The sequence below is a fragment of the Grampus griseus genome (genome assembly GCF_964374135.1).
Source record: "Grampus griseus genome assembly, chromosome: 2".
NCBI classification, from domain to species: domain Eukaryota; kingdom Metazoa; phylum Chordata; class Mammalia; order Artiodactyla; family Delphinidae; genus Grampus; species Grampus griseus.
This window is the reverse complement of record NC_139018.1, coordinates 176,400,468-176,423,623: the sequence shown is the minus strand read 5'-3', so window position 1 is coordinate 176,423,623 and position 23,156 is coordinate 176,400,468. Positions and strand designations below refer to the sequence as shown.

The window sequence follows — 23,156 nt, the reverse complement described above, 5'->3', positions numbered from 1 at the left end:
CTAAACAATACACTACTTAATAATGAAGTCATCACTGAAGAAATCAAAGAGGAAATAAAAAAATACCTAGAAACAAATGACAATGGAGACACAACGACCCAAAACCTATGGGATGCAGCAAAAGCAGTTCTAAGGGGGAAGTTTATAGCAATACAAGCCCACCTTAAGAAGCAGGAAACATCTCGAATAAACAACCTAACCTTGCACCTAAAGCAATTAGAGAAAGAAGAACAAAAAAACCCCGAAGCTACCAGAAGGAAAAAAATCATAAAAATCAGATCAGAAATAAATGAAAAAGAAATGAAGGAAACAATAGCAAAGATCAATAAAACTAAAAGCTGGTTCTTTGAGAAGATAAACAAAATAGATAAACCATTAGCCAGACTCATCAAGAAAAAATGGGAGAAGACTCAAATCAATAGAATTAGAAATGAAAAAGGAGAAGTAACAACTGACACTGCAGAGATAAAAGAGATCATGAGACATTACTACAAGCAACTCTATGCCAATAAAATGGACAACCTGGAAGAAATGGACAAATTCTTAGAAATGCACAACCTGCCAAGACTGAATCAGGAAGAAACAGAAAATACGAACAGACCAATCACAAGCCCTGAAATTGAAACTGTGATTAAAAATCTTCCAACAAACAAAAGCCCAGGGCCAGATGGCTTCACAGGCGAATTCTATCAAACATTTAGAGAAGAGCTAACACCTATCCTTCTCAAACTCTTCCAAAATATAGCAGAGGGAGGAACACTCCCAAATTCCTTCTACGAGGCCACCATCACCCTGATACCAAAACCAGACTAGGATGTCACAAAGAAAGAAAACTACAGGCCAATATCACTGATGAACATAGATGCAAAAATCCTCAACAAAATACTAGCAAACAGAATCCAACAGCACATTAAATGGATCATACACCATGATCAAGGGGATTTATTCCAGAAATGCAAGGATTCTTCAATATATGGAAATCAACCAACATGATACACCATGTTAACAAATTGAAGGAGAAAAACCATATGATCATCTCAATAGATGCAGAGAAAGCTTTCAACAAAATTCAACACCCATTTGTGATAAAAACCCTGCAGAAAGTAGGCATAGAGGGAACTTTCCTCAACATAATAAAGGTCATATATGACAAACCCACAGCCAACATCGTCCTCAATGGCAAAAAACTGAAAAAATTTCCACTAAGATCAGGAAAAGACAAGGTTGCCCACTCTCACCACTCTTATTCAACATAGTTTTGGAAGTTTTCGCCACAGCAATCAGAGAAGAAAAGGAAATAAAAGGAATCCAAATCGGAAAAGAAGAAGGAAAGCTGTCACTGTTTGCAGATGACATGATACTATACATAGAGAATCCTAAAGATGCTACCAGAAAACTACTAGAGCTAATCAATGAATTTGGTGAAGTAGCAGGATACAAAATTAATGCACAGAAATCTCTGGCATTCCTATACACTGGTGATGAAAAATCTGAAAGTGAAATCAAGAAAACACTCCCATTTACCAGTGCAACAAAAAGAATAAAATATCTAGGAATAAACCTACCTAAGGAGACAAAAGACCTGTATGCAGAAAATTATAAGACACTGATGAAAGAAATTAAAGATGATACAAATAGATGGAGAGATATACCATGTTCTTGGATTGGAAGAATCAACATTGTGAAAATGACTCTACTACCCAAAGCAATCTACAGTTTCAGTGCAATCCCTATCAAACTACCACTGGCATTTTTCACAGAACTAGAACAAAAAATTTCACAATTTGTATGGAAACACAAAAGACCCCGAAGAGCCAAAGCAATCTTGAGAACGAAAAACGGAGCTGGAGGAATCAGGCTCCCTGACTTCAGACTATACTACAAAGCTACAGTAATCAAGACAGTATGGTACTGGCACAAAAACAGAAAGATAGATCAATGGAACAGGATAGAAAGCCCAGAGATAAACCCACACACATATGGTCACCTTATCTTTGATAAAGGAGGCAGGAATGCACAGTGGAGAAAGGACAGCCTCTTCAATAAGTGGTGCTGGGAAAACTGGACAGGTACATGTAAAAGTATGAGATTAGATCACTCCCTAATACCATACACAAAAATTAGCTCAAAATGGATTAAAGACCTAAATGTAAGGCCAGAAACTATCAAACTCTGAGAGGAAAACATAGGCAGAACACTCTAGGACATAAATCACATCAAGATCCTTTCTGACCCACCTCCTAGAGTAATGGAAATAAAAACAAAAATAAACAAATGGGACCTAATGAAACTTCAAAGCTTTTGCACAGCAAAGGAAACCATAAACAAGACCAAAAGACAACCCTCAGAATGGGAGAAAATATTTGCAAATGAAGCAACTGACAAAGGATTAATCTCCAAAATTTACAAGCAGCTCTTGCAGCTCAATAACAAAAAAACAAACAACCCAATCCAAAAATGGGCAGAAGACCCAAATAGACATTTCTCCAAAGAAGATATACAGACTGCCAACAAACACATGAAAGAATGCTCAACATCACTAATCATTAGAGAAATGCAAATCAAAACTACAATGAGATATCATCTCACGCTGGTCAGAATGGCCATCATCAAAAAATCTAGAAACAATAAATGCTGGAGAGGATGTGGAGAAAAGGGAACCCTCTTGCACTGTTGGTGGGAATGTAAATTGATACAGCCACTGTAGAGAACAGTATGGAGGTTCCTTTAAAAACTACAAATAGAACTACCATATGACCCAGCAATCCCACTACTGGGCATATACCCTGAGAAAACCAGAATTCAAAAAGAGTCATGTACCAAAATGTTCATTGCAGCTCTATTTACAATAGCCCGGAGATGGAAACAACCTAAGTGCCCATCATCGGATGAATGGATAAAGAAGATGTGGCACATATATACAATGGAATATTACTCAGCCATAAAAAGAAACGAAATTGAGTTATTTGTAATGAGGTGGATAGACCTAGAGTCTGTCATACAGAGTGAAGTAAGTCAGAAAGAAAAAGACAAATACCATATGCTAACACATATATATGGAATTTAAGGGGAAAAAAATGTCATGAAGAACCTAGGGGTAAGACAGGAATAAAGACACAGGCCTACTGGAGAACGGACTTGAGGATATGGGGAGGGGGAAGGGTAAGCTGTGACAAAGCGAGAGAGAGGCATGGACATATACACACTACCAAACGTAAGGTATATAGCTAGTGGGAAGCAGCCGCATGGCACAGGGATATCGGCTCGGTACTTTGTGACCGCCTGGAGGGGTGGGATAGGGAGGGTGGGAGGGCGGGAGACGCAAGAGAGAAGAGATATGGGAACATATGTATATGTGTAACTGATTCACTTTGTTATAAAGCAGAAACTAACACACCATTGTAAAGCAATTATACCCCAATAAAGATGTTAAAAAATAATAATAAAGTAAAAATAAAAGCCATTTTAAAAACTGAAAGATGACATTAAAATATTTATCATTTATAAGATATTCTTAAAATACAATTTTAAAATACACAAAGCATTAACCGTCCTATCCAATAGTCTTGATTTTTGTTTCAGGACAAATATGCCAGATGTTACAAATGTTTTTTTTCATTTTACATTGACATTGGTCAAATTGTTGACAGGCTTCCAAAAGCATAGCCAAGTTAGGCGTTAGAGTTTGCATCATATATGCTCATTTCCTTTTTTAATGATGAAAATATTTTATCTGCCTGCCCTGATTCTGGTTGGACCATTGAGGTCTATGTTGTTTTTGCTAATTAAGATTTTAGATCACTTTCTGGTTTCATGATGCATTGTTGCACAACCCACACTCACATCTTCCTCTCTTTGCATTTCTTATGTTCAATTACTTGGAAAGAACAAATTGTAATACATAATATATACAATATAGTGAATATTCAAACACAAAACAATGCCCGGGTGCATCCAATGACATACCATTGAGATCTCCTAGCAAGCTCACCAGGGCTACAGAGAATCACAGATCAAAATTTCAGATTTAACGACTTACTTTGCTTTACAAATTTGTTATTTCTTAGAACACCACTAACAGGACTTGTATGAAGTATATGATGCATATTAGCAGATCGTTTATTTTTGCAAGAATGACTTGCACATACACATCATTTAGAGCACGGCAACAGCTACAAGCGAGGCTGACCGCCTGGGCTGTGACCACTTTACTCTTACCGGTTCCCGTCCCGATGCCTGGAAATGTCTACCTTCACCTTTGATTCTGCTGCCATAATTTTCTTTTTTTAAAAATTTTATTGAGGGATGACTGGCAAATATAATTGTATCTGACGTGTACAATGTGCTGATTTGATACCCACGTACGCTGTGGAATGATTACCAAGATGATCAGCAGGTGTTGCTCTCCATGATGTCAGTAGATTCCTCTGAGCCAGTAATGTCTTCAGGAAGATTATTAAATTTTAATTGTCAAATTTTAATTCTAACTTCCCGTTTTCCCAATTTCTTGACTAATTTTTCTTGGGATTCAGGATTCAGGAAAACATAAAAAACTTTTTCTGAGAAGTGCTGAGAATTGCCGCTGAGACTGTGTCCAACAGGCAAGCGGGCATATTTTTCTTTCAGGAAAACCTTTTTTGGCTTACTTATACCTACCAGACTGTCCACGCAGCGGGCCTCTGTTGAATTCACCAAAATGTGCATATAGGCTAGTTCACCTGTCAGCTTGGGACGACCTCAGAGGCACAGGAAAAGTACCCTTTAGCGATTTAGGAGTCACATAAATATCTTGAACTATGCAAAGCTTAGCAAATGCAGGAGAACAAGATGACGTAAGTCAAAATGCTGTTTTCACAAGTACTTCTGGGCTATCGCTTTAGACCTGGCCTCGCCATTTATCAATATCCAATATCAGAAATGAACAGTAATCTGGGCTTGGGTAAATCATTTTCCTTGCCCCACCCCACATTCAAGGACTTAAATATTGATACACTGTTATATGGGCCATTTATTTATTTATTATTATAAAATGTTTTCACACATGGGATATTACTTGAGAGTAATGGAAATGGACCAATATATATTTTAAGCACCTACAATGTATCAGACACACCACATGCTTCAAATGTGTTTTCTCACATGCTTCAAATGTGTTTTCTCAGTCCTTAAAATAATCCTATAGTGGGTATTACTAATTTCACTCCATGGGTTGGGAAAATTAAGGCTCAAAACCATAACTTTTCAACAGTCACATTGCTAGTAAGTGATACAACCTAGAATTTAGTCTAAGTCCAACTTCAAGACTCCTTGCTCTTTCCACCGCATCATACTGCAGATCATAAAATGGTGGCAAGTCACAATATCTGACGGCTGCCATAGCCCGCTGACCGCTCCCCAGCTAGGGGAGAGGGCTGGTACCTGACAGCCCAGCTGCTCCATGAGGACGAACCTCGCTATCCTCAGGGTAATAGGACCTTCCCCTGTGCACACTGAAGTAGTAACAGGGATACTTACTACCCTTACTTGAAATAAATATATAGTCAACTTGGAAGCAGAACATACATTTTCAGGAAAAAATTTTAAATAAACATTGCAAACATAGTACAAAAGGTTTCTCTCTCACCTTCAAATATTTCACCAGCTTCTGAATTTGCCAGTATTCTGATGGCAAATCTGCATTTGTTTCCTGAAGATGGTCAGGTGGTTCTTCATCTTCCTCACTCTCTGAGGAGCTCTCACTAATAATCTCCTCAATCTTTTCAACACTCTTACTAAGAACAACAACAACAAGGTATAATAAGTATGTTTATGCTACAGTATGGACATGGTTATAATGTTACTATTTCAGCAACATGTACACAAGCAATGGATAAGGTACCAACACCTTCTGAGTTCTGGAAGATCTTTGTTAATATCTGTATGAGGAGGTGAGCAAACACGTCTCAGTAGCAGATGCATTTCAGTATTATTGCTACGGGTGCAATAAGAATAAGGAACACAGCAAGAAATGGCAAGGGTATTAGGTAAACAACCGAAGACCGCAACTTGTCACAGCAGCTGACTGACTTAACATGTTGTTCTTTATATTTACACTTCTTTTATTGACTTACTTAAAATTGAATACAATTAAAAATTCAGTTCTCCAGTCACACCGGCCACACTGCAAGTGCTCAATAATCATAGGTAGCTAGCGGCTACCGTACAGGACAGCTCAGAAATAAACCATTTCTATTACTGCAGAAAGTTCAGTTGGGCAGTGCTGCCAGTGCCCCAAAGGGAAGGCATTTATTCCCTTACCAAAGAGAATTCACTTTATTCCTCACTGCTCTAGAGGCTTCTAACTTAACACCAAGGTCACAGACACAGGCTAGTTCACTCAAGCCCTTGGGAACATAGTCAATTCACCATTATCTTCTTTCTTTCTCTCCCTCCTTTTCTCTCTCCATCCCCCCAGGTGCTCTCTTCCATAAAACTCTTTCCTAGTCTTTTCCATTTGGAAGCATAGTAGGAGGATGGGTAATTGTCAAGTTTCATTATTTTTAAGGTTCTACCATTCTCTTAATTTCTCAAAGGTTTTTCAGCACAGACAGCTCCAATTCTTATACTTTCAAAAGTGCAGAATGGTGCAGCTGTGCTCTCTGGGCCACAGTGGGGGGAAATCCTGAACTGAAGGGCCTGGAGCTGAGTTTCAGTTTTATGTATCCTCTTGTCCAAAAGATGTCAGGAAACCTGTGTTGGTTAAAGAGGAAAATCTGGTACATCAGGTCTATCTAAAAATGAAGTAAACCCCAATGTTCACAGCAGCATTATTTACAATAGCCAAGACACGGAAGCAACCCAAGTGTCCACGGACAGATGAATGGATAAAGAAGACGTGATACATACAAACAATGGAATATTAGTCATAAAAATAGAAGGAAATCCTGCCATTGGTGACAACCTGGGTGGACCTGGAGGGTATCATGCTAAGTGAAATCAGTCAGCGGAAGACAAAATACTCTATAATTTCATCTAGACGTGGAATCTAAAAATAAAAAACAAAAACAAAACAACAACCAAACTCATAGAAATCAGACTTGTGTTTACCAGAGGTGGAGGGAGGGAAACTGGGGGAAGGTGTTCAAACGCTACACACAGGTATCTGATAAATAAGTGCTGGGGATGTGGTGTACGAGATGACTACGCTAACACTGCCGTGTGGTGTATCTGAAAGTCGCTTAGAGAGTAAGTCTGAGGGTCCTCATCACAAGAAACAGAGTTATTTGCAACTACATAAGGGGGTGTAAATTAACTGAGCCTATTGCAGTCATTTCACAATACACGTATGTCAAGTCATAGGGTGCACCATGAGCTTATACAGAGCTGTATGTCAATTATATCTCAATAAAACTGAAAAATGCCACACACATACATACACACACAAAGATATATCAGGTTTTCTGTACATAGCTAAAGCAATGCAGAAAGAGAACTACATGGCACTAAAGGCCTACATAAGAAAAGAGAAGTCTCAATTCAGTCATCTAAACTCACATCTAAAGAAACTAGAAAAAGAAGAGCAAAACAAACCCAAAGAGAACAGAGAAAAGGAAATAATAAAGAGAAGAAATCAATCAAATTGAAAACAGAAAAACAACTTGAAAAATCTATAAAAACAAAAAACTGCTCATTGAAAAGATCAATAAAACTGACAAAGCTCTAGCAAGACTGACAAAAAAAGAGAAGACACCAATTTCCAGTACCAGAAGTGAATGAAACGTAGCATATCACTACAGATCCTGCTGACAACGAAAGGATCATAAGAGAAAACTATGAACAACTGAACATTAATTTTGACAATTTAGATACAACGGACCAACTCCTTTAAAGGTACAAACTACCGTAACTTAACCAATGTGAAGCAAATAATTTGAACAGCACTACAACTACTAATGGGATTCATTCATAATTTGAAGAGCACTACAACTACTAATGGGATTCATTCATAATTTGAAGAGCACTACAACTACTAATGGGATTCATTCATAATTTGAACAGCACTACAACTACTAATGGGATTCATTCATAATTTGAACAGCACTACAACTACTAATGGGATTCATTCATAATTTGAAGAGCACTACAACTACTAATGGGATTCATTCATAATTTTACAACTCATAGCAAAAGTCTCCAGTTCCAGATGATTTCACTGGAGAATTTCACAGGCACAGAAGTACTAACACCAATTTTATACAATCTCTCCTAGAAAATACAAGAGAAGGGAACTCATTTTATGAAGCCTGATATCAAAACCAAAGTGCAAACAAAAACAACACACTGTTATTGAATATCCCTCATGAGTGTAGATGCAAATATTCTTAACATACTATTAAGCACACATAATTCAGCTATATATACAAAGAATGAGCCCACCATGCCCCAGTGGGGTTTATTCCAGGAACGCAAGGCTGATTCAGTATTCAAAAATCAGCCATTGTAATCTACCACAGTAGCAGCCTAAAGAAGCAAAATGACGTGACCACACACCAACTGATGTAGAAAAACCATGTGACAAAATTCAACACCCAATGGCGATTAAAACTCTCAGAAAACCAAGAACAGAGGGGAACTTCCTCAACTCGATAAAGAATATCTGTACAAAAACTGTCATCATACTTTCCGGTGAAAGACTGAATGCTCTCCTCCTAAGATTGAGAAAAAGTAAGAACTTTGATCACTGATAGTCAACATAGTACTGGCGTTTCTACTTCTAGATGTAAATCTAACAAAACATGTACAGGACTTATATGCTGAAAACTGCTGGTGAAGGAAATCAAAGGCTTAAATACACAGACATACAGTGTTCATGGATTGGCAGAGTCTACATAGTAAAGAGATCAATTTTCTCAAAACTGATACAGAGTTTTAATGCAATTTCTATCAAAATCTTCAGTAAGTTTTTTCTGTTAGATATAGCAAGGTCATTCTAAAGTTTATGTGGAAAGGAAAAAAGCTAGAATAGGTCAAAACGATTTTGGGAAGAAAAATAATAAAGTGAGAGGAATCACTTTACCAGATTTCAAGATTTACTATAGAGCTACAGTAATCAAGAATGTATGGTGTTGGCAAAGGGCTGGACATAAAAGTCAGCTGCACAGAATAAAGATCCAGAAATAGACCCACACGAGTACACCCACCCGATTTTTGATTAAGGTGAAAAAGCAAGTCAAAGGTGGAAAGATAGGCTTTTCATCAAATGGTGCTGGAGAAATGACCTAGGGCAATGGATCTTGACCTAGGTCTCATACTTTATATAAAATTAACTCAAAATGGATCCCAGTCTTCAATATAAAATGTAGAATTATTAAACTTTTAGGAAGAAAACATTGGAGATAATCTTCAGGACCAAGGGCTTTGTGACATCAAAGGCACAATCCATAAAAGAAAAAACTGATAAATCAGACTTCATCAAAATTAAAGAGTGTTCTCTGAGAGGCCCTATTAAGAGGATGAAAAGACAAGTCACAGAAAGGGAGAAAATATCTGCAAACTACGTCTATAACCAAGGATATCCTGGATAGAAAAGAACTCTCAAAACCAACATGTAAAAAACAAATGATTCAACTAGAAAATGAGCAAAAGACATAAAAAGACATTTCACTGATGAGCATAAAGGGACGGCAATAAGCTCACGACAAGATGTTAACATCATGAGCCATTAGGGAAATGCTAAGACCACGATGAGCTATCACTACACAGCTTTCAGAAGAGCTGAAATACAACACGCAACAATACCAAATGCTGGCGGGGATGAGGGGAAACTGAGTCTCTCAGACGTCACTGGTGGGAACATAAAATGGTGCAGCCAGTCTGGAAAAGGTAGGCAGTTTCTTAAAAAAGCTAAACACACACAATTACTATCTTGTCAGCAACTGGGCATTTGTCCTACAGGAATGAACACTTCCATCTATACAAACACCTGTGTGTGACTGTTCACAGCAGCTTCATTTCTAATAGCCAAAAACTGCAAACAACTAAAAGGTGCATTAATACGTGAATAATTTTAAAAACTACCACCGCATGGTATATCCATACGATGGAACGCCACCCAGCAATCAAAAGGGACAAACTATTAATACATGCAACAACTTAGGTGGATCTCAAGGGTATTATGGTGTTGAAAAAAAGTCAATATAAAAAAATGTATGAATCTATTTATATGGCGGTCCAAAATGACAAAATTATGAAAATAGCGAACAGATGAATGGTTGCTAGGAAGTGGGAATGACGGGGGTTGTGGCTATAATGGGGCGGCCGGGGGATGTCTGTGCGGGGTGAACAGTGCTCTATCTAGCCTGGTCGCCACGGTCATCACACAAACCTGCACAGGGTATAATGACACTGAACTATACCTATACAATGTACCCGTGTTAATCTCCTGGTTTTGATCTTGTACCACAGTTACGGAGGATGCAGGATTTAACCATTGGGAGAGGCTAGGTGAAGGGTCTATGGGACCTCTCTGCACTATCTCCACAACTTTCTGTGAACCTACAATTATTTCAAAATAAAAAGCTTTAAAAAGTTGTCAAAAAATTAATAGTTTATTATGTCTAACTCCCCAAAATGGCATACACGTTGTAGAGTGTCTTAAAGTTTGTTTTTTCCAAGTGTGCAAATTTAAAATGTGAAATTTCTGCCATTTCTTCCCACCACCACCTTAGAGTAAAAATGGCTGAACCTTCTCCCCAGATACGTCACTTTTATCAAACGGAAAACTGGGTAAGAAGCTTATTCGTTGGCCTTCTAATAATGGCTGTTTTAATGAGAAATAACATTTATCACTTTAGAACTGGCAGAGCCATCAGTGACCAGTAAAGTAAGGCTCAGAAAGATGACAATTTTGTATGACATGATTATTCAGAGGCCAGAGATCAGATAAGAGCCCAGTTTTGCTACCACTTAGTTAACTGCTTTTTGCATTAAATATATTCATTTACAAAGAGTTAACTAATACCAGTAGATCGCTGTATTAAAGAAACTCCACATTAAAAGGATATTCTGTAAATGTATTGAAAGAAATCCACTATTACCATTTTTACAGCATTCCTACTAACTGTCAATATAGATATCTTAGGACCCTAATGTGAAAGTAAAACACCATTAACCAGCATTAACTAGCCTGTCGCATAGGGCTGGCTTTAAAGAACTGGTCATGTGAACAGAAACTCACCGAATTAACTGTGCTTTTCCAGATGAAGTAGATGGTCTGGACTTTTCAAGTCTTCCTCCATGTTTTTCTTCTTGGGTGTCTCTTAGTGAGCTTTTGTTCCTAAAGAGATATTAATTTTATTAATTACTTTATGCTGACTAAAAGGAAATTAAAATAGAAATGTATACAAATATTCCATCATTTTCACGCATCCAAATGATGTGTTTTCCTAACACAGAGAACGACTATGAGCTCCAGTCTCATCTGACACCTGAGAGGTCCCTTTTGTCCTTCAGGCACAGCCATGCATTTTATGTAACGGAGAAACACTCTGTCCAGTATTTCTTTGTGCTAGAAACAGGCCTTCATAGGCTGCCATCATTGGGAAGGTCCTTCAGTCTGTCCTGGATCACAGCTGCCTGTTTTTCCACCTTGCCCACCTGACACTGCAGCAGGTCCTATGCCTGATTTTCTGGATACTCTCAAGCTTAGTCTACACCTTGGCATGTACTGGGTTTGCATTAAATACTTGTTTAGTGAATTCTTAATTGAAGAAAATAAGCACATGCAAAAAGCAGCATTTTATAATTCACCTCCCCATTAACAGAGTAGCCCATACATTTGTCATTTTCAGACTCACTCTTTCAAACACAGCCACAAAGGTCAAACACCCCAAAATCAGTGAGACTCAGAGGACCAAGCATGTCTCCTCCTTCCACAGGACTCCTCTGCCAGCTCTCTGAGTTTGCACCCAAAATACAATCACCTGTGGCTCTCAGAATCCCTGCAGGTGAGGACCCATGTGACCGGCAGGGACCCAGTTCTTAACCCAATAAGGGGATGACATGGAATAAAAATAGGCTGTAACTTTTAACCTATTTGCTAAACTTGAAAAGTGCTCTAGGTGCTTCTGTTGCGTGTTGGTAACACTGGCTTTGGCACCAATTTACAGAGGGTCCTAAATGGAACTAGGCTTGTATATTTCAGACGTTCATCAAACCTGTGTCCACTTTACTCAGACCATCCATATGTTTGCAGTTCTATCCTTTTTTATAGTACTTACTTAAAGTTCTGTTAATATACGAGATAACACGTCTATGAAGTTTCCCCTAATTAACTACACATAATGGTACATTTAATCACATAATTTAAAGTGGAATTCTTCTAACACTTACTTAATCAGGTCCCTACCACAATGTTTACATTTCCCATGGGATTCCTCCATGTGTTTTTATCATCTTTTTCACGTGTTATTTGCCCTGACTCACCAACCACATGAAAGTGAATTGGGCTCTCCCTCCCTCCGTGGTGCTCTGCACACAAACGCTGTTGGCTGTCAAATCTTTCTGCCTGGAACGTGAAGAGGACAAGAAGGAACCAACTTATATTATGGAGGGAGGTGTGAGTATCTCCTCTGTAGTTTTCTCTGATGAAACTGAGTTATGTGAAAAGTTGGGCAACTGTGTGGTTAGCAAGGATGTATCAGAAAACCCATCATGTAAGCGTCTACATACTTTTTGGCATCAAAAAGTATGGTCTTCCAGTTCAAACTTGGCTCTAATCTCTTGGTCATCTGACTCCTTCCCAAACTGATTTGCTTCTTCTCCAGCGCACTCCCGCGGGAAGCAGCGCTAGCTTTACGTAAAGCGGCTGCTTCCTCCTCAGGTTCCTCATTAGGCTGATCCTTTTCCTTTTGCTGTTCTTCATTGGATCTAACCTCCTTTAATTAAAAAAAAAAGAGCATATTTTTACCATGATATCACTTCTGAATTACCTCGTGTTATCTGAAAATTAACCCTGGCGATAAATTCAGACAGGAAGTCTCAAGATGCTCTAACTTGTGTTGCTTAGCAACACAAATTGAATCTGGGCAACTTCAAGACCAAGGCCTCTGTTGGAGTTAGGCTGACAGTGATGGGCTGATCCTAAACTCACACCCCCGCTGCAGCCCACATGGATACAGCAGCAGGACTGGACCAACTCACTCCTCACCATCACCACGAAAAAATTACACTTAAACCCTGTAAAGACTGGGACACATCTTAGTCAAACTGCTGAGACCAAGGATAAAGAAACCACCTTGCAGGCAGCCAGAAATAAAAGACAGATTATAGAGAGAGGAAGGAACATAACAATTAAAAGAGACTTCTCATCAGAGACAACGCAATCCACAAGACAAGGGAGCGATATAGCTAAAGTGATGAAAGGGAAAAAAACCCATATCCTGTCAACCCAAAATTCTATACAGAGAAAAAAAATCCTTTGAAAATGAAGGTAAAATAAAGACTTCACAGATGAAAAAAAGCTGAGAGAATTCACTGCCAGAAGACCCAGGCTAAAAAAATTGTTCATGAAGCTCTTCAATCAGAAGGGAGCTCACACGAGACAGAACACACATCTACACAAAAGAATGCAGAAATGGTAAAAATAAATATAAAAGTTTCTTTGTGATAAGGGGTTGATAGCATGTCAAAGTAAAATGTATGACAACAATAGTACAAACACAGGGAGAGGCATTCGAAGCACACTCTTGTAAGGCTCTTAGACTACTTGTGAAACTGTATAATACTGTTCAAAGGCAGACAAGGTAAATTAGAGACATATATTATAAGCCCAACTGTGATGTTTTTTAAAAAGTATAACTGATGAACTAATTGCATACACAAAATGCAATCATTTCTACAACTTCAGTTAATTCAAAGGGGGAAGAAAAAGAACAAAGAACAAATGGGACTAATAAAAGCAACAAGCAAAATAGTAAATGTAATTCAACTCTATCAGTAGGCACATTAAATGAAAATGATTTAAAAACGTCAATTAAAAGAAATTGTCAGAGTGGATGAAAAAGGAAAACCCAATTATTTGTGGTCTAAAAGAAACCATTTTATATATAAAGATATAAATACACTATAAGTAAAAAGCTGCAGAAAAATATTCCATGAAACCAATAATCAAAAAAAGCAGGAATGGCCACATTAAAATCAGACAAAATGGACTTCAAAACAAATAATATTATCAGAGATAGAGAGACATATAATGCCCAAGAGCCAATTACACCCAATTCTAACTGTGTGTTCACCAAACAATAGAATTTCAAAAGATTAAAGCAACAATAGAACTAACAGGAAAAACAGATAAATCCACAATTAGGAGACTTCAAAACCCCCCTCTCAGTAATCAACAGAATGAACAAAATAAAACTTAATAAGAATATAGGGCTTCCCTGGTGGCGCAGTGGTTGAGAGTCCGCCTGCCGATGCAGGGGACACGGGTTCGTGCCCCGGTCCGGGAAGATCCCACATGCCGCGGAGCGGTTGGGCCCGTGAGCCATGGCTGCTGAGCCTGCGCGTCCAGAGCCTGTGCTCCGCAACGGGAGAGGCTACAGCAGTGAGAGGCCCGCGTACCACAGGAAAAAAAAAAAAAAAGAACAGCAAATTAAACCCAGAGTGCAGAAGAAAGAAAAATTTAAAGAGCAGAAACAAAATAAAATAGAAAGCAAACAATAGAGAAAATCAATGAAACAAATAGCTGTTCTTCAAAAAGATCAATAAAATTTATCACTTCTTTCCAGACTAGTCAAGAATAAAAAGAAGATATAAATGACCAATATTATGCATGAAAGAGGGGTTATCACAGCAGAGCCTCCAGACATCAGAAGATAATAGTGGAGTGTTATACTTGATGCCAACATCTGAAGTAAGTTAGATAAAATGTGCAAATTCATTGAAAGACACGAACCACCAAAGCTCAGTAAGAGAAAGAAATCTGAATAGTTCTATATCTACTAAGGAAATAAAACTCTCAACATAAAACCTTTCAACAAAGAAACCTTCAGGTAGAGATGGATTCCTTGGTAAATTCTACCAAACATTTAACAAAGAGTAGTGCATACTTCCCAATTCATTCTGAGGCCACATTACCCGGATACCAAAACCATGAAAACATAACTACCAGCCCATATCCTTCATGACTACAGATGCAAAACTCCTCAGCAAAATATCATCAAATTACACCTAGCAATGTCAAATAGGGTAAGACATCAGGACCAATCCCAATCCCGGGATTAATATTAGTTCAACATTCAAGAATGAATGACCATATCAACAGACTAAAGAAGAGAAATCATGTTATCATCTCGAGATACAGTAAAATCACCCCCTCCCAGTAGTAAGAGGCTCATCCCCCACGGCTTAAGTTGAGGCCCCACGGGAAGCATGTAATAAAGCACCTCCCCCTCCTAGCCAGGTGCGTGTCAGCAGAGGCCCAGTGGGGAGACCGAACTTCCACCCCCTGCCCAGTGGTAACGAGGCACCCTACACCACCAGGTTCTCAATGGAGTCTAAGTGGGGAACTTGGATTTTTACATGCACCTTGTAGTACCTCAGACCTACACTATGAGACCTACACTTAGAGAAGTCCGGCTAAAACAAAAGGTTTAAATAAAATCCAAAGTTTCATAACATAATCCAAAAATGTCCAAGACAACACAAAAAATCACTCATCGTACCAAGAACAAGGAATGTCACAACCTGAATGAGAAAGGACGACGAGTGGATGCTTATACCACAGTAAAATGGATGATGAAATAATCTCAAATAGATGTTGGAATAAGATTTTAAAGTAGCCATCATGAGGCTTCCCTGGTGGCACACTGGTTAAGAATCCGCCTGCCAGTGCAGGGGACATGGGTTCGAGCCCTGGTCCAGGAAGATCCCACTTGCCACAGAGCAACTAAGCCCGTGTGCCACAACTACTAAGCCTGCGCTCTAGAGCCCATGCTCTGCAACAAGAGAAGCCACCGCAATGAGAAGCCTGTGCACCAAAACAAAGAGCAGCCCCCGTTTGCCACAACTAGAGAAAGCCCGCGCACAGCATCAAAGACCCAACACAGCCAAAAATAAATAAATAAAATAAATTTATTTTAAAAAAATAAAGTAGCCATCATAAAAATGCTTCGATAATCAATTACGAAGACTTGAAACAAATGAAAAATCAGAAAGTCTCAGCAAATAAATAGATGATATACAGAAGAACCAAATAGAAATTCTGAAAATGAAATTTACAAGCCAAAATAACTCACTGGATAGCTCAGCAACAGGATGGAGAAGACATAGGAGAGAAACCATGAACCTGAAGACAAACAACAGAAATTACCCAATCTGAACAACAAAGAGGAAATATATTGAAAAAAAAAATTTTTTTAATAAATAAACAGGGCCTCCAGATCCGTGGGACCACAGCAAAAACTCCAACAGTCATGTAATCAGAGCACCAGAAGGAGAGGAGAAAGAAGGTCAGACTGAAAATGCATTCTAAGAATGTCTGAAATTTTCCCAAACTTGGAAAAAGACATAAATCTAAGATTCAAGAAGTTGAGCAAACCCTAAACAGAATAAACCCAAAGAAATTCCTGCCAAGACACATAATAATCAAACTCCATAAAACTAAAGTCAAAGAAAATTCTTAACAGCAATGAGAGAGAAACAATATTTTACCTATAAAGGAAAAACAATTAAAATAACAGCAGATTTCTCAGGAGAAACCGTGGAGTCCAGAAAGACTGCAACAACATTTTTCAAGTGCTGAAAATAAAAAACCGTCAGGCCAGAATACCATATCCAGTGGAAATATTCTTCAGGAATAAAGGGGAATTCAAGATGCTCTCAGATAAAGGAAAACTAAGGGAATCTGTCACCAACAGACCTACCTCAATGAATAAGAAGTTCTTAAACAGAAAGGATATGATAAAAGAAGGAAATTGGCAACACCAGAAAGGAAGAAAAGAACAACAGAAAGGGGCTTCCCTGGTGGCGCAGTGGTTGAGAGTCCGCCTGCCGATGCAGGGGACACGGGTTCGTGCCCCGGTCCGGGAAGATCCCACATGCCGCAGAGCGGCTGGGCCCGTGAGCCATGGCCGCTGGGCCTGCGCGTCCGGAGCCTGTGCTCCGCAATGGGAGAGGCCACAAAAGTGAGAGGCCTGCGTACCGCAAAAAAAAAAACAAAAAAAAAGAACAACAGAAAGAATAAAAGCATGGGTACATACAAAAGACTTTCATCCTCCTCTTGAGCTTTCTAAATGATGTTTGATGGTTGAAGCACAAATTATAACAGTGTCTCATACAGTTATCAATGTGACGGAAATAAAGGCAAACATAAATGAGAGAGTGTAAAGGGACTTAAAGGGAGATATGGTTTCTATACTTCACTCACCTGGTAAAATGTCACACCAGTAGACGATGATAAATTATGTATAATACAATATCTACAACCACCACCAAAAACTACACAAAGAGATACACTCAAAACACTATGGAGGGGCTTCCCTGGTGGTGCAGTGGTTGGGAGTCCGCTTGCCGATGCAGGGGACACGGGTTCATGCCCCGGTCCGGGAGGGTCCTGCGTGCCGCGGAGCAGCTGGGCCAATGAGCCATGGCCGCTGAGCCTACACTCCGCAGCGGAAGAGGCCACAACAATGAGAGGCCCGCGTACCGCAAAAAAAAAAAAAACACTATGGAAAAATCAAAATGGAATTCAAAAAAAATGTTCAAGTAATCCAAAGAAAACCAGGGGAAAAAAAAAGTGAAAGAAAACAGAAGGAAAAAACAGAAAATGAAACTAAGCTGGCAGACTTAAGCTCTCACATATCAATAATTAAAAGTAAACGACTTAAACACACCAATGGATACGTCAATAGATAGAGTTTCAGAAAATGGATTTTAAAAATGACTCAACTATATGCTGCCTACAAGAAACTCACCACAAATATAATGATATAGGTAGCTTGAAAGTCAAAGAAGGGAAAAAGATACACCATGCAAACGTTAGTTTAAAAAAAAGGTAGGAGTGGCTATATGAATAGCAGATTAAGTAGCCTTCAGAAAAAAGAAAATCACCAAAGACAGAGAGGGACATTACATAATGATAAAATGGTCAATCAAGAAGACATAATCCTAACTGTGTATGCAGAGCTGCAAACACAAAAACAGAACTAAGAGGAGAAACAGACAAATCTACAATCATTGTTGGAGGATTTCAAATCCTTCTCTCAACACTGATAGAAAATCAGCAAGGATGTGAAGAACTCAACCACACCAAAAACCAAACTTATAAAGATTTAAGTTATTTAGAGTGTGTTCTCTGACTACAGTGGAATCAAACTAACAATGAATCACGTAATAGAAAAATCTAACGCTAAACAACAAACTTATAAATAATCATGGATCAAACAGGAAGTCTCAAGGAGAAAAAACTTTTATTGAGGTATAGTGGATTTAAGGGAAGTTTAAAAAATAGAACTGAATGAAAATGAAAACAGTGATAATATAACGCCAAAATGTGTGACAGGTAGGTAAAGTTCTGTAAGGGCAATTTATAGCACTAAACACTTACCTTAGAAATGAATCAAACTCTCAAATCAAGAGTCTAAGCTGCCACCTTAAGAAACTAGCAAAAGAAGAGCAACATAAACTCAAAACAGGCAGAAGGATGTAAAAATAGATGCATCTCTGAACTGTCAGTGCTAAGGTGAGAGCAGGAAAGTGGAGACTGCCTTCCATCTTACTGCTGTCCTGCCCCAGAGAGGTGCTCACTTGTTCCTGAATGTCTTTGTCCAAAAGACAAACTCTCCGTAGATGAGTGCAGACTTAAGAGAATTCTTTCTTAATTTCATTCACCCCTGAAATCACCAAAATCCCTTTCAATGCAAATATAACTAGCTTAAATTAAATGTATGATTAAAAAATCTAGAGAAATAAGAGTAAATGAAACTCTAAGTAAAAAGAAAAGAATAAGTATCAAAATGAAGTAGAAAGAAGAAAAATAGAGAAAAATCAATGAAACCAAAAGTGAATTCTTTGAGAGAACTGATGGACTTCTAGCCAGATGGATCAAGAAAAAATAAAGCACAGTGATTAATATCAGGCATGAAAGAGGTAACAACAGCTATAGATTCTACAGTTGTTAAAAGGTTAATAAAAGAATAAACAAGTTTATACCAATCAGTTCAACAACTTAGATGAAAGGGATGCATTCCTTTAAAGACAACCTAGCAAGGTCCCTCGAGAAGAAACAGATAGCCTGCATGGTCCTAGAACTAGTAAGGACATTGAACTTGTAGTTAAAAACCTTCCCACAAAGAACACTCCAGGCACAGACTGCTTCACTGGTGAATTCTACCACACAGTTAAGACAGAAAGAATAGCAATTCTACACAAACTCTTCCAGAAAATTGAACGGGAGATAAAATTTTCCAGCTCATTCTGTAAGGCCAGTATTACTCTGACACCCAAACCAGACACAGATATTGAAGAAAAGAAAACCACACATTGATAATCTTACACAGATGCAAAACGTCTTAATAAAATCTTAGCAAATTAAAATTTTAAAGTATATAAAAAGGATAATACACTCTGAACAAATAAAGTTTGTCCCAGAAATGTAAGGTTGGTTTATCATTTGAAAATCAATATAATTCACCACGTTAAACTAAAAGAGGAAAAAAAGAACATGATTAATGCAATAGGTACCGAAATATCATTTGATAAAATCCTATATCCAATCCTAATAAAGTTCTCAACAACTTGGAATAGAGGGGAACTTCCTCAACCTCACAAATTTCATCTATGAAAAACCGACAGCTAACAATAGTTAGAAACTGAAAGTTTTCCCTTTACCATCAGGAACAAGAAACCACGTCTATTCAATTCCGTACTGGAGGTTCCAGCTAGTGCATTAAGGAAAGAAAAGGAAATAAAATCACTGAAATTGTAAAGGAAGAGGTAAAATGATCTTTATTTATAGACAATATGACTATCTACACAGAAGACCCTTTGAAATCTACAAACCCGACAAAACTAATAAGTGACTTTAGCAAGGTTTCAGCGTATGAAATCAATATACAAAAATCAAGTGTATTTTTATATAGTAGCAACAAATAACCAGAAATTGACATTTTAAAACTATTGTTAACAATAGCTCCCAAATAGGAAATATTTACAGATAAGTTTCACAAGAGATGTGTAAGACATGTGCACCAAAAGTTACAAAGCAATGCTGAGAGAAATTAAATAAGATGGAGAGACATGCTAAGTAATACTAAACAAATGGAAGGATATACTGTGTTCCATGGATTGGAAACCCCAATATTGTTAAGATGTCAGTTCTTAAATTGATCTATAGATTCAACACAAGATCAGTCATAATTCCTTCGGGATTTTATGAAGAAATTGACAAGCTGACTATAAAATTTGAACGGACATGCAAAAGATATAGAATAGCCAGCAACTCCGAAGAACAACTGGATTGACAGAGGATTGACACTACCTGACCCAAGACTTAATGCAAGTAAGTAGGTAATCAAGACAGTGTGGTTCTGGTATAAAAATAGACAAATAGATCAACGGAACAGAAATACACCCAGATAAATGGACAACTGTGCAAAGAAAGGACAATTCTTTTTCAGCAAATGATGCTGGAACAACTAGATATCTACATGCAGAAGAAAAAAATGAACTTTGATCCATACCTCACATCATGTACAAAAAATATATTAAATTGGATCATAGGCCTAAATGTAAAACCTAACATTTAAAATCTTCTATAAAAAAGCACTGGAGGGCTTCCCTAGTGGTGCAGTGGTTGGGAGTCCGCCTGCCGATGCAGGGGACATGGGTTTGTGCCCCGGTCCGGGAGGATCCCACATGCCGCGGAGCGGCTGGGCCCGTGAGGCATGGCCGCTGAGCCTGCGCGTCCGGAGCCTGTGCTCCCCAGAGGGAGAGGCCACAACAGTGAGAGGCCCGTGTACCGCCAAAAAAAAAAAAAAAAAAAAGCACTGGAGAAAATCTTTGTAACACTGGGTTTGGTAAAGCTTTATTAGGTACAACACTATAAAAGAATAATAAGTTGGACTTCATCAAAATTGAGGACATTTGCTTTCTGAAAGACTCTTTTTGGAGAATGAAATAACAAGCTACAAACTGGCAGAAAACATTTATTTATAAATCCTGTATCTGAAAGAATATATAAGTCTATATGTATGTATATCTCACAACTCAGTAATAAGGAACGAAACAATCCAATAACAAATGGGCAAAAGATCTGAATATACACTTTACCACTTAAGATATATAAATGGCAAATAAGCATATGAAAGGACGCATTCAAGTAAGGCAAATTAAAACTCAGTGAGATATCCGTACACACCTATTAGAACACCTAAAATAAAGGACTGACCGTTCCACTTATTGATGAGTGTGTGGCACAGCTGTCAATCTCATGCACTGCCAGAGTGGATGGAGATGGTTATAACCCCTTTGGAAACCAGTTCACCGATGGCTTAAAAAGTTACACATATAACCGCCATGTAACCTTGCCATTTCAGTCTGAGGTTTTACCCAAGAGAAATGAAAGCATGTGGTCTGTAAAAATAAACACCCCAAAACAAAACATTAAAAACATAAGAGCTTAAATTTTAAAGATTTGTACAATATTTGGAAGACAAAGTAAAGGAATATTTGCAGAAAGTGTGGTGGGGTGTATGAGAGAAAAGAAAATCAGTGGATCAGTCTCAGAGGCCCCAAGATCCAAATAGAAGTTTCAAAAAGAGAACAAAAAGATCAGAGAGGAAAAAAAATGATTAAAGATATAATACAAAAATATTTTTCCAGTTCTGAAGGACATATGTCATCATTAACGAAAAACAAACAAAAACCAGCACCAACCATATCATCATGAAAATTACAGAACATCAGGGATAAGAGAAAATCCTAAAGCCTCATTATATGGGAAAAGCCAAAACAAACAGGTCACATAGGAAAAATGTCTTTAAAATTCTAAGTAAAAATTATTTTCAAACTGTCGTTATAGAAACAACAACTGAGAGAGAAGAATAAAGATATTTTCCAACATGCTAAGCCTCAATTTTTTTCCCTCCTATATGCCTCTTTTACTCAGGAAGTGCTACCAAAATGATGGGGTGGACCAAGAAAAAGAAAACTGATGAGAAGGGCACTTCCTCAACAAGATAAAGGCCATGTATGGAAAGCCCACAGCTAACATCATATTCAGTAGCAAAAGCCTGAAAGCATTTCCCCTAAAGAGTAAGGAGTAAGACAAGGAATCTACTTTCGCCACTTCTATTCAACATAGTCCTGAAAGTTCTAGCCATGGAATTTTGCAAGAAAGAGAAATTTAAAACATCCAAATTGGAAAGGAAAAAGTAAACTATCTCTGGTCACAGGTGACTTGATCTTATACATAGAAAAACCTAAAGATTCAAAAGAAACTGAATTAAATAAATTCAGCAAAGTTGCAGGATTCAATTTTGAACTTCACAATCAAAAATCAAATCTGATTGTAACACTCAAAAATCAGTTGTATTTCTATACACTAGCAGTGGACAATCAAAAAGGAAACGAAGAAAACAATTCCATTTACAATAGCATCAAAGAGAATAAAATACTTAGGAATAATTTAACCAAGGAGTCAAAAGACTTATACACTGGAAACTATAAAACATTGCTGAAAGAAGTTAAAGAAGACACAAACAAATGAAAAAACTTTCCATGTTCATGGATTAGAAGATAATATTGTTAAGATGACAGTGTTATACAAAACAATCTACAGATTCAATACAATCCCTATCAAAATCTCAATGGTGTTTTTTGTGGAAATGGTAAAACCAAGCCTAAAATTCATATAGAAAATCAAGGCACCCCGAATAACCAAAACAGTCTTGAAAAAACAAGGACAAAGTCTGAGGACTCACTTTGATTTTAAAATCAGTACAAAGCTATAGTAATCAAAACAGTATGGGACTGGTATACAGATAGACATACAGACCAATGGAACAGAATTGAGAGCCCAAGAATAAACCTTGAAATCTATGGTCAGTTGATTTTTACAAGGATGACAAGACCATTCAGTGGGGAAAGAACAGTGTCTTCAACAAATGGTGCTGGGAAAA

At 37.9% G+C, this 23,156-nt stretch overlaps 1 protein-coding gene across 2 annotated transcripts in view; it reads right to left on the bottom strand.

Moving 5' to 3' along the window:
* ODAD2 (outer dynein arm docking complex subunit 2) overlaps positions 1-23,156 on the bottom strand; it is a gene marked incomplete at its 5' end in the record, with an annotated part of 197,212 nt that overhangs the window by 161,130 nt on the left and 12,926 nt on the right. The window contains 3 exons of one of the 2 annotated variants that reach the window (XM_082649613.1): positions 5,624-5,771; positions 11,216-11,314; positions 12,709-12,914. In XM_082649613.1, the coding sequence (XP_082505739.1) occupies positions 5,624-5,771; positions 11,216-11,314; positions 12,709-12,914 (453 nt within the window). The remainder of the gene's footprint in view (positions 1-5,623; positions 5,772-11,215; positions 11,315-12,708; positions 12,915-23,156) is intronic. The other variant, XM_082649614.1, reaches the window with a different exon arrangement.